Source organism: Trichomonas vaginalis, chromosome V (assembly GCF_026262505.1).
Source record: "Trichomonas vaginalis G3 chromosome V, whole genome shotgun sequence".
NCBI classification, from domain to species: Eukaryota; Parabasalia; order Trichomonadida; family Trichomonadidae; genus Trichomonas; species Trichomonas vaginalis.
The window spans coordinates 23875235-23890478 of NC_067207.1; the positions used below are offsets into that span (position 1 = coordinate 23875235).

At 35.4% G+C, this 15244-nt stretch overlaps 5 protein-coding genes and 5 pseudogenes across 10 annotated transcripts, besides 1 other annotated feature; 7 read left to right on the top strand and 3 right to left on the bottom strand.

The window, feature by feature from the left end:
• Positions 1-551: 551 nt before the first annotated feature.
• Positions 552-779, top strand: TVAGG3_0391930 (protein of unknown function, DUF4106 family; the record flags this gene model as incomplete). Its single annotated transcript, XM_051232389.1, has 1 exon — positions 552-779. One exon carries the CDS (start codon positions 552-554, stop codon positions 777-779), a length of 228 nt encoding a protein of 75 aa, XP_051102119.1.
• An 833-nt stretch (positions 780-1612) lies between these two features.
• Positions 1613-15244: part of a mobile genetic element that runs on past the window's edge.
• TVAGG3_0391950 (protein of unknown function, DUF4106 family) lies at positions 1853-2653 on the top strand (the record flags this gene model as incomplete). Its single annotated transcript, XM_051232390.1, has 1 exon — positions 1853-2653. The coding sequence occupies one exon, from the start codon at positions 1853-1855 to the stop codon at positions 2651-2653; it is 801 nt and encodes a 266-aa protein (XP_051102120.1).
• Positions 3197-4293, top strand: TVAGG3_0391960 (annotated as a pseudogene). Its single transcript has one exon. A coding segment is annotated over exon 1 (1097 nt).
• Positions 5447-6238, top strand: TVAGG3_0391970 (uncharacterized protein; the record flags this gene model as incomplete). The annotated part of the gene is made up of 1 exon (XM_051232391.1): positions 5447-6238. A coding segment is annotated over one exon (792 nt), but the record flags the coding sequence as incomplete, so codon positions are not given.
• Positions 6302-7536, top strand: TVAGG3_0391980 (annotated as a pseudogene). The gene has a single exon. A coding segment is annotated over exon 1 (1235 nt).
• On the top strand, positions 8489-9362 carry TVAGG3_0391990 (annotated as a pseudogene). Its single transcript has one exon. A coding segment is annotated over exon 1 (874 nt).
• On the bottom strand, positions 10894-11508 carry TVAGG3_0392000 (organellar and viral DNA polymerase type B; the record flags this gene model as incomplete). Its single annotated transcript, XM_001584236.1, has 1 exon — positions 10894-11508. The coding sequence occupies one exon, from the start codon at positions 11506-11508 to the stop codon at positions 10894-10896; it is 615 nt and encodes a 204-aa protein (XP_001584286.1).
• TVAGG3_0392010 lies at positions 12714-13367 on the bottom strand (annotated as a pseudogene). Its single transcript has one exon. A coding segment is annotated over exon 1 (654 nt).
• TVAGG3_0392020 (uncharacterized protein) lies at positions 13827-14192 on the top strand (the record flags this gene model as incomplete). The annotated part of the gene is made up of 1 exon (XM_051232392.1): positions 13827-14192. One exon carries the CDS (start codon positions 13827-13829, stop codon positions 14190-14192), a length of 366 nt encoding a protein of 121 aa, XP_051102122.1.
• On the bottom strand, positions 14371-15230 carry TVAGG3_0392030 (annotated as a pseudogene). Its single transcript has one exon. A coding segment is annotated over exon 1 (860 nt).

Below are 15244 nucleotides of genomic sequence, written 5' to 3' on the forward strand. Positions count from 1 at the left end.
AAAGGCAATGAAAAGCGCAGAATATATAAAAGCTAACAATGACTGGTTAGATGCCCAAGCCAACGCTAAAGCAGCCCAACTCATAGGGTCAATAAGGACAAAAATACAAGCGGATGAAGACAGTTCAAATGAAACTTTAACAAATGCTGACTTTAAGAACGCCTTCGAAGCTCTTCATAGTAAGGTGAAACAAGTGAACGACTTCTCATCTGGAAAGAAACTGAAGTCTGAAGGTTTCGACAAAGAGTTAAAAGAAGTAGCACAAAATATGACGAAAATAACAGATGCAGCAACGAGACAGGCAGTTCAAAGTGCCTATGACGCCGTTAGAGCAACTGTTGTGAAAAGTCAAGAAAAAGAGTTACAACAGACCAAAACAGACCTAGTAAATGCTTTCTTAAAAACGAAAAGTCAGGTAGGACATTACGCTGCAGATGGAACATATGTGCCAGCTGGTGGAACTTATATACCAGCTGTTGGAATTTATATACCACCAAACCCTCCAAGAGAAGCACCTGCACCAGGACTACCTAAAACATTTACATCGTCACATGGACACAGACACAGGCATGCACCAAAACCAACACAACAACCAACAGTTCAAAATCCAGCACAACAACAACAACAACCAACACAACAACCAACAGTTCAAAACCCTGCACAACAACCACCTCCACAACCAGCACAGCAACCAACAGTTCAAAACCCAGCACAACAACAACCACAACCAGAGCAAGGACATAAAAGAAGTAGAGAACAAGGAAACCAAGAATTCTTAAAAAGGCTTAAGGAAGACTATGGTTACCCAGATAGTATTGACTTTAGTGACAGATATAAAGAAGCTATTAGAAAGTTCAAGGATGGAAATACTGACCCGGACCTATTTAGCTTTATGGCTCAGCACCAAAACGGATATAAATTCAAACCTGGAAAATACAAGCTCGCTAAGGGATATGATTTAATAGCATATCATCCAAATGACATGAACGAATTTACTCCGAGATATTTGATGTCAGAGCTAAATGACAATTCAACTCCCGTCATGAAACGCGTAAAAAATAGAGACGGAACGAAAGAAGAAAGGTTTATGAGTCCGGATGACTTAGATAGGGAAATTGTTGAAAACGGTCTCGGAATATATGAAATGCCAGCAGATGAGGTACAAGAAACTCCACAGGAAGAACTAGTTCAGATACAACCAGACATGGAAGAAATAGTTCAGCAACAACAGCTAGAAGAGCCTGAAGGAAACGAACAAGTCACTCCTTTGGAAACTAACTTCACAGAACTAGATGAAGATTTGGAACAGCCGAAAAATCTTGACCCTCAACAAGAGTATGCGGAGAATATGGAATATTTCCAAGAGTCTAAAAAAAATTCGGCTGACATAGTAGAAGAATATCGAAAAATGTTTGCCGACATACAAAAGACTCCAACACCAGATGAAAATATTCAGCATAGAATGGAAGCACTGAAAGAAAATGTACACAAATACAACAACCCTTTTTACTTACGAGCATTTAACGTTCAATCTTTGGATGAACTCGGTGAAAATAAAAGGTTAAATTTCAAGAAAACATATAGAAATGAAACATTGTTTAAAGTTCATTCAGAACCTAACCAAGATGGAAACAAACCTACTTTTGTTTCTGCAGACGATGGAACTACAATGAGATGGGGTCATAAAGCTAACCCGGATAGGTGGTTCATAAACTTACAACCACAATTCCAAGAAGTTGTAGACGCAATGGAAGTCAATGGTGAACCAGATATAGCTGGTATTTTAAGCGCGGCTTTAATGCCATTGAAAGATATGAAACATGCAGATATTTTGGACCAGTATGAAATGAACATGGCTGATGGAAATATAACACCTGACGTTCTAGAACATTTATCTCAAAGAACTACACAGAACCATAGAGATGGTATATTTGGTGAAGAGTTTAGAAAGAAAGTTAGGGAGAGCGAAGGAAGAGAACCTATTGTACATGACCTTGCAAATGAAAGTTTACAAAATGTCATAAAAACTTACTTTGCAGACAATGAACTGAGAAGGGATGAATATTTAAGAAAACTCAAATGGACAGTACCAAATGAAATGTTAGTATTGAAAAACATGTTCCTTGACAAAATAAAACCAACTACAGAAATAAACGACGCAAGACTGAAAGATTGGGTAAAAGCTTTCCCATTCACAAAAGATATAGTTGGTAACATGGAAAGAAAACCAGAATGGCTACAAAAACATATATTTGGAAACGAGCTTATTCCATATGGACAGGCACTGTTTGAAGAGCTTGAACCGGAAACTCAGGAAAGAGTCATGCAAACAATACGCAAAGACTCAAATACAAACTATGACAAACTCTTTCTAGGATATTGGTTACCTGAGATGGGCGACCAGAGCCCAAAGGCAAAAAGGACATGGGAAATTTACAACATACTAGGTGAACATGAGGCAAAGATGCAACAACTTCAAGCAGAGGGCAAGTTACCAAAGCGACACCAAAGAAGAAGAGTAGAACAAAGTGAAAGTAGTGAAGAAGTAACTTCATCTAGTGAAAGTAGTGGCAATGAAGGAAAAAGAAGAGTTAAAAACTCAGTCAGGAAGAAAGTAAAGCTTGGTCCACGTGGGTTCTATTATGACACATAAACCCAACTATTCTATATTTTTACCCATATGAAATGTACGCCGCTCAGAATATAACGCCAACAGTTTTGGATGCCATGAATGGAAATGTTTCCGAATGGTATAACGAATGCGACAATGCCATTAGAAGGTCAGAAATAGTTCCTGGAACTTACGAATATACAACTGCTGTTTCTTATGGAAATGTAGGTGAGTTTGGAGAAGGTTCTTCAACAACAGTAGATATTGCTTGCGACAGGTTTCATATAATTTCTATTGACAACTCATTCTTATACGTGGAACAAGACATTGAAATAAAACCTTCTGCCAAGTTGTCTGACAAGAAAGGTTGCAATGGAATTTTCTATGTCGGATACCAATATGCTCCAGAAGTTTTCATGGGATATAAGATATATTCTAACTCTGACTTAGTTCAAACAGTAACATGGGCAAACTATGAATGGTTCGCTTTGAGAAACTCAGTACAACCACAAGCTAGAGAACAAACAGACCAGTATGCAACTATTGAGAAAATAAGAAGACTTGACCCTAACGTTCCAGGAGTTTATGTTGACCTTTCTGGACAAACTGCAGCAGCAGTAACCAAAGTAAAACTGAAACTTAGAGTTCCTTTGTCATCTTTCCTCATCTTCAGGTTTTTAAGATACTTGCCAAACTGGGCAGGAAAAATTTCTATCGAACTTACTCCAAGCAAAAATAACTTAGTCATTGCACCAACACAAGACCCATTCACTCTTACAGACGTAAAGGGAGCAAATCAAACGTCATTCGCCGACTTTTGCAAAGACAAAGTTGACTTAGACTTTGGTTTCTCAAACCTCAACACTGAAGTAAACTACTACTTCAATGCTGCTGGAACTGCTTGGGACCCAGTTAAGTTCACATGCGAAAAATTTGAATGCAAGAGAATAGAAAGCAGACTTGCAGTCTATATGTTGGACCCAGATATTTCAAATGCTTTAGCTGCCAAATATATTGCAGTTCCGCTTATGTTCCCTATACACCAAATATCTGTCAAAGACTTTGCAGGTGAAGTTGGAAACCAAAGTGCTGACCCAGGTGCAAGAACAGATATTGCTTTAACAACTGCAATGAAACATGCAGATACTATGTTTGTACTGTTCAGACGAACTATAAATGACTATTCTTGTTTCTACAACCCTGGTATTAAATATCATATAAACATAGATGGCAAATACTATCCAAGAGAAGAATATTCTACAGTTGAGGATATGAGGTCATACAACTTGACATTAGATGCTATGAACTTTAACAACAACTTCACAACAACCATTAACCCTGAAATGCAAAGTTCTATTATGCCATATGTGAAAGTATGGACCCATACAGGAGCTCAAAACACTCAATATACAAATGGAGACCGTTCAAACTTTTGGCTTGGCATTCCATTTGCTGACTCAGAAGACTTTATGGGTGGTATTTCAACTGTTGGTACAGTTCAAATACAATATACTGGTGACAGAGACGGCCCAGATGAATTGAAAGCAAAGAAGTTTACAAAACCAATAGCACTTTTCACGGAAGATGCTCTTTTGAAGATTCGTTCGATGAAACCTGCTGGGGCTCCTCAGATTGGTATAACGACAGCTTCCATCGAGCAGATTTTGGCAGCAGGTCAGTAAGTTGTTCTTGAACTGACTTCTCTCCGTCAAATATTGACAGTACGCCAGTTTTGATATAATATTGTATTAAAAACTTACCTTTAGAAATATCGGTCAGTTTGTTGTTATATTTTTGTCTGCTTCAAGAACTTTCACCATTTCAGTTATAACCAACTTTCTTTGCTTATGAAAATATTTTGGTTCAGCAAAGACTGCTATTCTATAACATTTCCATTGTTTGTGTAAAGAACTACTCTGTCAATGAACTTGTATTGTTTGTGTGTGTAAACTTTGTTTTGCTTCAATTCGAAGAGATACTCAAATACGTCCATCTTTTTATTCTAAGTAAAATGTCATTTCCGAAAAAAGAAGCGTAAGTGTTTCAAAAGGTTTAATGGCGATGGCAGATGTGAAGTTAAATTCACCAACTCAAACAAACAGTCAAAGTGTTGTTGTCAATGTCAAAGACAGAGATGTTGAAGGGGGAAACCATACGAAGACGAAGATGGTATAACAATAGTTCCTGTAAAAGAACAACCAACATATCCTGAAGTTAGCAGAGACTTAAGTTCTGTTGCAGATATTCGAAATGACTACCAAACACTTAAAAACAAACTTAAAACTCAGGAGAAGATTTGTCAAGCTTTGGGTATAATGTTAAACTTGGTTGAGCACAACCTGTAAAAGTGAACTCATATTCATTGCACCTCATGAAATTTTGAAAGAACTATTGAAACTTTTGACAGAGGCAGACGATATAAACATCAAAGAAATAGAACCCGACATTGCTTGCTGTGGTGTTTCATATAATGTCATTGACAAGATATACGTTATGAAAGGAGGTGAAACGTTGAACTTAAAATATAGTTTCCCAGACGTCATAAAAATATTTGACGAACCACAACATTTCATTAAAATTTACTTGCTAAGTAAATGTCAAAACTTCTTGAAAGATGTTTGAAGAAAAACAATATAGACTTTATTTCATGTAAAGGACTTTACACACTTTTGAACGATATGAAAGACCCTGTTTTGTTTGTTCGTGTAGACAAAGGAAAGTTCTATGTCTTTACAAAATATTTGAACTTCTTAGACAGAGAACTTCAAGAAACGCCATGTGAAAGTTTAGATGAAGTTCTTCTCCACTTTCAGAAAAACTTTTAAATATATGTAAATGGCAGAAGACATAGTGGTTTATACTATTACGACTAAAAACCCTGAGTCATATAATTCTATAACAACAAACTTACAAAGTCCTCAAGGACGATATTGTAAACTGACCTTAAACACGATGACGACTAAAGCCTGTTTTGCTCTTTTGACACCAGAAGACTTTGTTGTTGTGAATGGTAAAAAATACTTCTTTGAAGATACTTACTCAGATATACCACCAACAGGTTTTGTTGACTTATTTAATACTTTAAGGACGGATGTAACATGTGCTGCAACTAGAGCAGGTTTCATTATGTTTGGATGTCCGACTGAGTTTAGTATAAACGATATGAGCTATAATACAAAACTTATATCTGGTTTTTACTACCAACAGTTTCCTATAACAGGAAAAGGTGTCATACAAGGAATGTCTGTTCCATTGACTTTAAGTACACCTATTTTATATATTGTTTCAAACTTAGGTTCAAAGTGCTATTCGAATGTCGACAGAAACTACTATGACCAAAAGATACTCATGCGTATAAACAACACTTTCTCTGCTGGTTTGCCTATTGTTCATTCGAATGCAGAGTTTTCAGCTTTAGTAAACTCAAACACTTTAGCAAACATAAACTTAACCTTAGTTGACGCAAACTTTGTTCCTGTAAAACTTTTATGTCCTATGTATTTGTCAATGACGGCAGAAAGTTTCGAATTGGAAGATGCAACTGGTGAAAGTATTGTACTACAAGAACAACTTCAACAACAAATAGCTCAAGAACAACAAATGCAACAAATGGAACAAATGCAACAACAAAGTCAAGAACAACAATAGCTCAAGAATAAAAAAAATATTTTTTTTTATTTTTATAAAAAAATGTACAGAATAGACGTTTCAGATTTTTATGACTTCCAAGCGTTCAGAAATATGTGTCCATTTCGAGACTATAACAAAGCAGTCGAGAATTTGAAACGTTTAGTCATTTATGTCGACTCTGCCCCAGAATGTTATGTCATGAAAGAATGGGATGTAGTCTTTAACAAACCTAAAGCGACAATAGTTTCAGAACAAGAATGTAAACAGAAACTTAAGAAAATAAAAGTCGTACAAGTTGGTATGAAGATGTTAGATGCTTGGGATATCTTATTGTCAAAGTTAGAAGATTTTTCAGTTCGTGGTATAAAGTTCTATACACCATCTCCAAACTTCTATTCTATCTTCACTGGATATAAATACGAACAAGTAGAATGGAAAGAAAATGTTATAGAAGCTTGGTTAGACCATGTCAAAGAAATTATATGCAATGGAAACGAAAGAGTCTATGAGTATATCTTATGTTGGTTTGCAAACATCTTACAACATCCAAGTGCTAAAAATGAAACTGCTCTCATTGTAATTGGAAAACAAGGAACAGGTAAGAACACTTTCTTTACAGATATCTTATGCAAACTGTTAGAGGGCTATTCGAACCCGAATATGACAAACTTAGAAAACATCTGCGGTAAATTTAACTCTTCAATAGAGAATATGAAACTTATAGTATGTAACGAACTTCAAAGTATAGATACAACAAAAGTTTTGAACTCGATGCTTTGAAGAGTCTTATAACAGACAAAGTTGGAGTTGTTGAAAGAAAGTATAGAGACCAAAGAGTTTGTGAAAATGTTGCAAACTTCGTCATGGTTTCAAACAACGCCGTTCCGATGAAGTTAGAAAGTTCTGACAGAAGATATGTAGTTGTCAGAACGTCAGAAGCTCATATGCAAGATACAGAATATTTTGACGACTTAGCAGAAACTTTAACATCTGACTTTTACAACCACTTGTTCTCATATTTCATGACATTAGATATTTCAAAGTTCAATCCAAGACAAATTCCACATACCGAAGAGAGACAAACATTGTTAGAAGCAAACAAGAGTGTATATGAACTGTTTATAGATGAAACTGACTTTGAGTGTTTAGATGAAAGGTCATTGTACGATTCGTATAAACAGTATTGTCAAGAGTATGGTTATATGACAGCGTCTAAACGAACATTCTTGGCAAATGTCAAAAATCTTTTAGACGTACAGAATGGTGTATATACAAAGAAAAATTTTTCTGAGTAAATTTTAAAAAAAATATTTTTTTTATCCGATAGAAAAGATGACGAAATTCATCTCAGTCAACAAGTACATGTCAGGACTTAAAGAAGAACTAGACCCATTCACATATTTGAATGTTTACTTCTACCATTTTGAAAAGTCTACATTTGACAAAGTTTGGAACATCGAACCAGTTAAGTTTGCTATTGTGACTAAAAATGGTGCGAAATTTGAAGACTTAGACATAGAAGGTTTGTTAACAGTCAAAGAAAGTTTTGACAGAAGGTTTCAAACCTTAAAGAAGGCAAAGCATACAAACTTGTTATACCTTATGAACCAAAGAAAGCAGACGACTATGAATATTATGAGTCTAAGAGTTGAAAGTTCAAGGTAAATTGGGTAAAAAGATTTTAGAGTCTAAGCCAGTGTTTGCTCCTAAAGAGGAAGAGAACATTGACATTGACCCAGAAATGTTCTAAAAATAAAATTTTATTTTTACATGTCATATCTCCCCTTCTCTGGCTGGTTCTTTCTTCTCTTCTTCTACTTTCTTTTCTTTCTTTTCTCTCTTCTTCTTCTCTGGTGGAGTTATGTCAAACTTCTCAGAACCATATTTTTGTAAAAGTGCTTTGTCATTTAATAGCTCTTCTATTCTGTTTTCTATTTCATTTTCAAGAACAGCGCATGTGTCTTCTTTGCATTCTAAGAAGTTTTGTTGGACTTCATCTCTCCAAGAGGCGTCATCTCTGTCAACAAGTCTGTCATTGACAAATTTTAAGACTTCTCTGCTTAAGGTTTTATGGTTCTTGTCATATTCCCAGAAACAGAACTTTAGAACAAATTCACCTTTCTTGTTTACACTATGTAAGATTTTATGGTCGACAGATGTTTTGCTGTCGAAAAGCTTGTCTCGAATATAGATAGCGAAATCGCTAGACATTTCCTAAAAGATAAAAATTTTAATTTTTCTAAAAATATGTTAGAAAAAAAGTTTGCTGACATTGACAAGAAATTTGAGAATGTTTTAAACAAGAACAAGAGGAAGTTGGAAAATGCTCAGATAAAACCCATACATGACAAGTTCCTATTTGCTCAGAATGGTATAACAGGTCTAATTGCACCACCTGGGTCGGGTAAGACTTTCACTTATCTTAAAATGGCTGCACAACAACAAGAACTAGATGAGAAGAACCCATTCTATGAGTTAGTAGTCATTTGTAGTACTTCTGGTCAATTTGACCAAACCGTCAATTCGTTCAAAGATATTATAAAAAAGTCTAAGTTAGTATGTATAAAAGATACTGAGTTGTTAGATTGGATAAAGAAGTACCAAAGAAGAGTTTTGAAGTACAATGCTATAAATGAGTATATAAACTCGAAGTTTAAAGACCCAAATGAGGAAATGCAGAGAATATTAGAGAAGAAACACTTCAGAAACAAACAGAAAGAGATAGAATACATTTCGAAGAAATTGCAATCTTACGATTGGAAGACTTACCCTCATATGTCTTCTTATCTTAGATGACTTTGCTTCTCATCCTTTGTTAAAGAACAGAGAACAAGACATGTGTCGAATTCTTAAGAAGCTCAGACACTTTAACATCTCAGTTGTCATTTGTGTACAGACAGCCAAGAGTTTAAGTAAGGATGTAAAGAGAATACTTACTGATATCATACTTTTCCCCGGATTGTCCGAAGACGATTTCATGGAACTTATGAAAGAGTCCATGGCAGGTAAGTTTGACAGACATGAACTATGGGAGAAGTACAAAGTCATACAAGACCCTCATACTTCTTTCAGAATTCATATCTACGCAAACAAAGTTCAAATTGTAAAAAGTCAAGCGTAAAAATGTAAGTGTTTGAGTCTTAGTCTGTTGTGGTGCTGGGGCTGTCGGTTCTTCTGGCTTTGGAATGGACTCGGTTGGTGGTACGTCGGACATTGTCTTGAAACAATAAAAGACTTGTCTTGAAAAAGTAAAAGACTTGTCTTGAAACAATAAAAGACTTGTCTTGAAAAAGTAAAAGACTTGTCTTGAAAAAGTAAAAGACTTGTCTTGAAAAAGTAAAAGACTTGTCTTGAAAAAGTAAAAGACTTGTCTTGAAAAAGTATATCGTCTTCAATCAAGACCACTGTTCTCAAATTTGAGAACTTTACACCAAAAAATTTCTTGAAAAATAACGGGTCTTGTCTTGAAAAAGTAAAAGACTTGTCTTGAAAAAGTAAAAGACTTGTCTTGAAAAAGTAAAAGACTTGTCTTGAAAAAGTAAAAGACTTGTCTTGAAAAAGTAAAAGACTTGTCTTGAAACAATGACCGACATAGACCCAGCAGATGAGGCAATTTACCATCTAGAGCTACATGAGCCATCTTTGGTGTCAAGCTTGAAAAATAAATGGTTCATTTACTCTTCTTCTTTGAAGTTATCGAAATACTCTGTTATCTTTTCCTTCAGTAGCGGTAAGTCTTCTTTGAATGTAAGTATTGTACAACCTTTCATATCATAGTGTGTTTGAGGTAACGTATCTTGAACTATCTGTTTAAATCTTCATTTGGTGTCATTGAAATCGGTAAGTTTTCGCGATAGAACCAATTTCTGTCAGATTTGTAAATCTTAGCTAAGTCGTAAAAGCTTTTGTTGTTTCTTCTGACTAAATGCAACATAACCATATCTCTGTCTTCTTCATTTTCCATCTCTTCAGTGTAAATCATATACTTATAGTTCTTTTCCTTTCCTTTTGGTACCGAACGTGGTATTCTTTTCTGTATGTTTTTGTCTTTTGCTTCAAGCTTGTTTCTAGCTCTTCACGTTCTTGTCTATGAAGTTCGTCAAGAAGTCTGTAAATATACCAAGCGTAACGAGGTGAAGCCCACATTGCAACAGCATTTACAAGAAGTCTATGTACATACCAACCTCTCAAACCATTTGGCAATTTTTCACGATTTTCATAGAGTTTTGGCGACTGGGGTTTTTCTCCCACTCGCTGTTCTTCACTGTTTTTATAGAGTTTTGGCGACTGGGGTTTTTCTCCCACTCGCTGTTCTTCACGATTTCAGAAAAAAGTCTGTCTCGCTGTGCTTCGCTCAAAAGTTCAATAGTGCTTTGGTTCCTAAACCAGTCTTTAGGAACCTTAGTATCTGGTGCAAAACATGCTGTCAAAATACTTTGCATTTGGTACATGTCATCTTTGACCGAACGAATGAGACGTAACTGTTTGTTAAACTGAACCACTCGTATTCTTCACTTATGGCTTCATGAACGATAGCAGTTGTTGTGTTCTCTGATGTTGTCATATCTGTCTTTACATACAAAATAAAAAATAAAATAAAAATAAAATTAGCGTTATTTTCTATCTTGTATAAAAGACCAAAAATAAACGCTTTACATGTATTTTTCAGCAACTTCGTCAAATACTTTTATAGCTTTGTCGATCTCATCTACTTCAAACGTTTCTTTACCTCTCGTGGGAGCACCATACATTTTCTCAAACTTTTCAAGTAGTTCTGTTTCAGCAGCTCTCATATCATTCACAAACACAACCTTGACTCTATTGACTATACTGTCATATCTTTGAGTTATATTATATGTTCTTCCTATCTTATATCTCTTTGTATTGAAGTCCTTCGGTTTCTGAACGATGTAAAGTAAGCCTTCACTGCAACGTTCCGTATCGAATGAACCATATGTTATGAAATTATATCCAACAACTGGGTCAATCCAGAACAAAACTACTGGTATAAGACTTTTGTCTATAAGATATGCTCTTGTTCCATAGAATCTTACCGATATCATAAGCTCAGGATTTCTTGTCAAAATTTTCTGAGTTGAAGCATTTTTAACCCAGTCGTGTGCTTTCTTTCCTTCAGATAGTGTTAAAATGTCTGACAAAGAATATTTTTTGTATTTCTTTGAGTATCTTACGTTTAAATCACCTATTCTAACTATTTTGGTCTCATTGTCTATCTTTTTAACTGTTTCAAACTCAGTGCTTGTCATTTCCTGTTCTTACATACAAAATAAAAAAATAAAAAAAAATAAAACTAACGTTAATTTTATTTTTTCTATCTTGTATAAAAGATATGATTTCATAGAGTTTTTTTTTACGATTTTCGTACGGAATCTCTACCCTCGGTTTTCCGAGGGTCGCATTTTTTCACGATTTTCATAGAGTTTTTTTACGATTTTCGTACGGAATCTCGACCCGCGGTTTTCTACCGGTCGCAAACATATGAGGAAATTCATGAAATTTGGTCATTTTTTCATGATTTCAGGGATTTTTTTTACGAAGAGTAAAAGTTCACTTCGTCAAAAAAATACAGTTATATCATGAAATTTGGTCATTTTTTCATGATTTCATAGAGTTTTATGCAAGGCCGAAAAAAGTCGGGGTAGCAAACATATGAGGAAATTCATGAAATTTGGTCATTTTACTCAGCAAAAATATATTTTAGATCTAACCAGGTCCCTCGGTCCCTCGGTCCCTCGGTCAACTAACATTTTTTTGAAAATGGTGACAACATGACATTTTGACAACAGTCCAGGAAATAGACTTCTTCGTCAATGTTTTGGTCCGGGAACAACAAAATTCAAGAGTTTTGTGTGTTTTCTACGGTGGAGCCAAAAATGGCTCGACCTCAAAACAAGCATTTTGTGAAGAATATACCACCCCGCGGAATTCCGCGGGTTGCTTTTTATACAAAACATATACGATGAAAGTCTTGACAAAACAAGCATTTCGTGAAGAATATACCACCCGCCGGAATTCCGGCAGGTGCTTTTTTATACAAAACATTTACGAAGAAGTCTCAACAAAACAAGCATTTCGTGAAGAATATACCACCCCGCGGAATTCCGGCAGGTGCTTTTTTTATACAAAATTCAACGGGTGAAAGAATACGAAGAAGAAGTCATGACAAAACATAGACAAGAAAGTTCATGAGAAATTAGATGAAGAAGTCTTGACAAAACAAGCATTTCGTGAAGAATATACCACCCCGCGGAATTCCGCGGGGTGCTTTTTATACAAAACATATACGAAGAAGTCTATTTCCTGTGTTGTTGTCAAAATGTCATGTTGTCACCATTTTCAAAAAGATGTTAGTTGACCGAGGGACCGAGGGACCTGGTGACGTAGTGACACCTAAAAACCATCTAACCTAAAATATATTTTTGCCGAATTCAATAAAAATAAAATGGTTCATTTACTCAAAATATTTTTGTACAAAAGGACCCCAACCTTTTAACCTCTCTTCTGCAGCTTCTAATGAAACTTTAGCGAGTTCATATTCTCTAAATTCTCTCTTTAAATCTTCTTGTTCCCATTGGTTTAGTTCGTATGGAGAATCTCTATAACCAGAACATATCTCATGTTCATGTTCTATTGTTTTTATGCATTTTTCTAACTTCTTCTTCGAACAAAGGTTTAGCATTCTCTACTGTATCTTCAAGTTCTTCTTCATCTAATTTCTCATGAACTTTCTTGTCTATGGAGTCCAGAATTTTTCCAACTGCTATGCAATATTTTGGAGAGCCACATTGCTATATAGTTTGTAAGTCTTGGTCTACATACATTCCTCTAACCTGTTTGATTTCATCCGGAATTTCTGCATTAACTTGTATAAAAGCAACCCGCGGAATTCGCGGGTTGGTATATTCTTTCACAAAATGCCTTAAAATACTCTTCCAAGACTTATTTCCAACAACCTTCTAAAGTCTTTCCTAAACTGCTGACATATCTTTGTTGCATTTATATAACCATCCTTGTCTCTACGTAAGACTTCAATACCGTTGTAAGTGCCTTTTGTGAATGTTTCGCCATTAGATTTGTTCGTGAACGTTTTTGCTTCGACTGTCATACTGTTCTTACAATAAAAATAAAAAATATTTTTTTTAAAAAAACCAACTTTTTATTTTATTTCGGGAAAATTCATGAAAATTCAACGGGTGAAAAAAGAGGTGAGAAAACAGGTGAGATCTCACCACTTCACCTAAAAAATATTTTTTGGTGGTACATCGGACATTCGTTTGTGGCTTAACCGTCGGACATTCGTTCTGAAGCAGTGCAAGTCTTGTTCTGAAACAGTACAAATATTGTTCTGAAACAGAACAAATATTGTTCTGAAACAGAACAAATATTGTTCTGAAACAGAAAATTTTTCTCTCAAATTGAGAGCTTTTACGGGAAATTTGTTCTGAAAAAGTACAAGACTAGTTCTGAAAAAGTACAAGACTAGTTCTGAAACAGAACAAGACTAGTTCTGAAACAGAACAAGACTAGTTCTGAAAAAGTACAAGACTAGTTCTGAAACAGAACAATGGACAGCATCGAGCCATTAGATGAGGCAATTTACCTTATAGAGATAAATGAAGTTGTTAAGCAGTACTTGGGCAAGGACAAAGCCAACAAGTCCCTCGGCGTCTGGTTGTCTGGAAGAGGTGCGCTGAAAATCGAGATTTCGACTGGAATTCCAATTCAAATACCAGAAAACACTCTTGTAGACGACATAAAGGAGATGAAGAAAGAAGCTCTTCTCAAGTTCTTTGCAAAGCGCCCATGGATACAACTTCCAAACAGAGAGAGTCCAATTCCACGAATTATACAAATTCTCAGAGCACTGTTCCACTTCTCTGGTCAGCCGTTCTACATAACCTGTGAAGGCGACATCCAACCAGTTCAGTAAAAATCTCATTTTAACTCACTTTTTTCTATCTTAAGGAAATTCATGAAAATTCACCTGTTGAATTTTGTATAAAAAGCACCCCGCGGAATTCCGCGGGGTGGTATATTCTTCACAAAATGCTTGTTTTGAGGTCGAGCCACTTTTGGCTCCACCTCTTTTTTCAACCAAAACTCATTTTTCAATACTTTTTCAGCACTTTTCCGTAGTTGTATATGAAAGACAATTCGAGATAAAAGTCGTAGTACAATGGAATAATATGCTGCACACCGTTTGTTGTGAACCAGACTTGAAAGTCAGAGAAACTGTTACTAGGTGGTTCGTAGAATTTAGAAGCAAAGTCATAAAAGTCCTTACCGATACAAAGAAAACTGTTGTTGCTTGAACTGAAACTTGCATGACACATGACATTTTGAGGATCGAACACGTTTCTATAAACTGTCAAATCTGTTGGTGGAGTATAAATTTAAATGGACCATCTGGTGGCAATGGTTCGTTCTGGTTTAGTAACCGAAGAAATTGCGCCCAAGAACGTTTGTCTACTCCCCAATATAAAAACTCTGTATCTCTTGGAGGGTTAATTTCAATCTTTTGAAATGAAACTGTGGAGTTCATCTTGTCGTATTCTAGTTTTAGATAGTATGTTCCATTTAGTAAAGAGTGGTATTTTTCTTGAAATTCCCAGTAGTATTTGTTTATTTGAGTTTGAAAGTCATTTAGAGTTTTTTCAAGACTTTCGTCTGAACGAATTGTAAAGATTTTCATTTCGTCAAATTTTTCTATTAGACCATCAGAGCCTTTATACTGACCATGAAAATATACTGCAAACATAAACGCGTTAGTTCTATTTGAAAACAAAACTCTTCTAAATCCTATTGCCTTTGCATCTGAAGGACTTTGAAGCCAACGAATTGGATAGTCAAACCTGTAAGCTCCGGATAAAATTTCTTCATCTGAAATATTCCTACCAGCGTTTGTAAAGATATAGTCTAACGGTTTTGTATCTGCTACTTTTGTTCTTTGTTTTTCAACCTGAAGCATTTTATATATGTAAA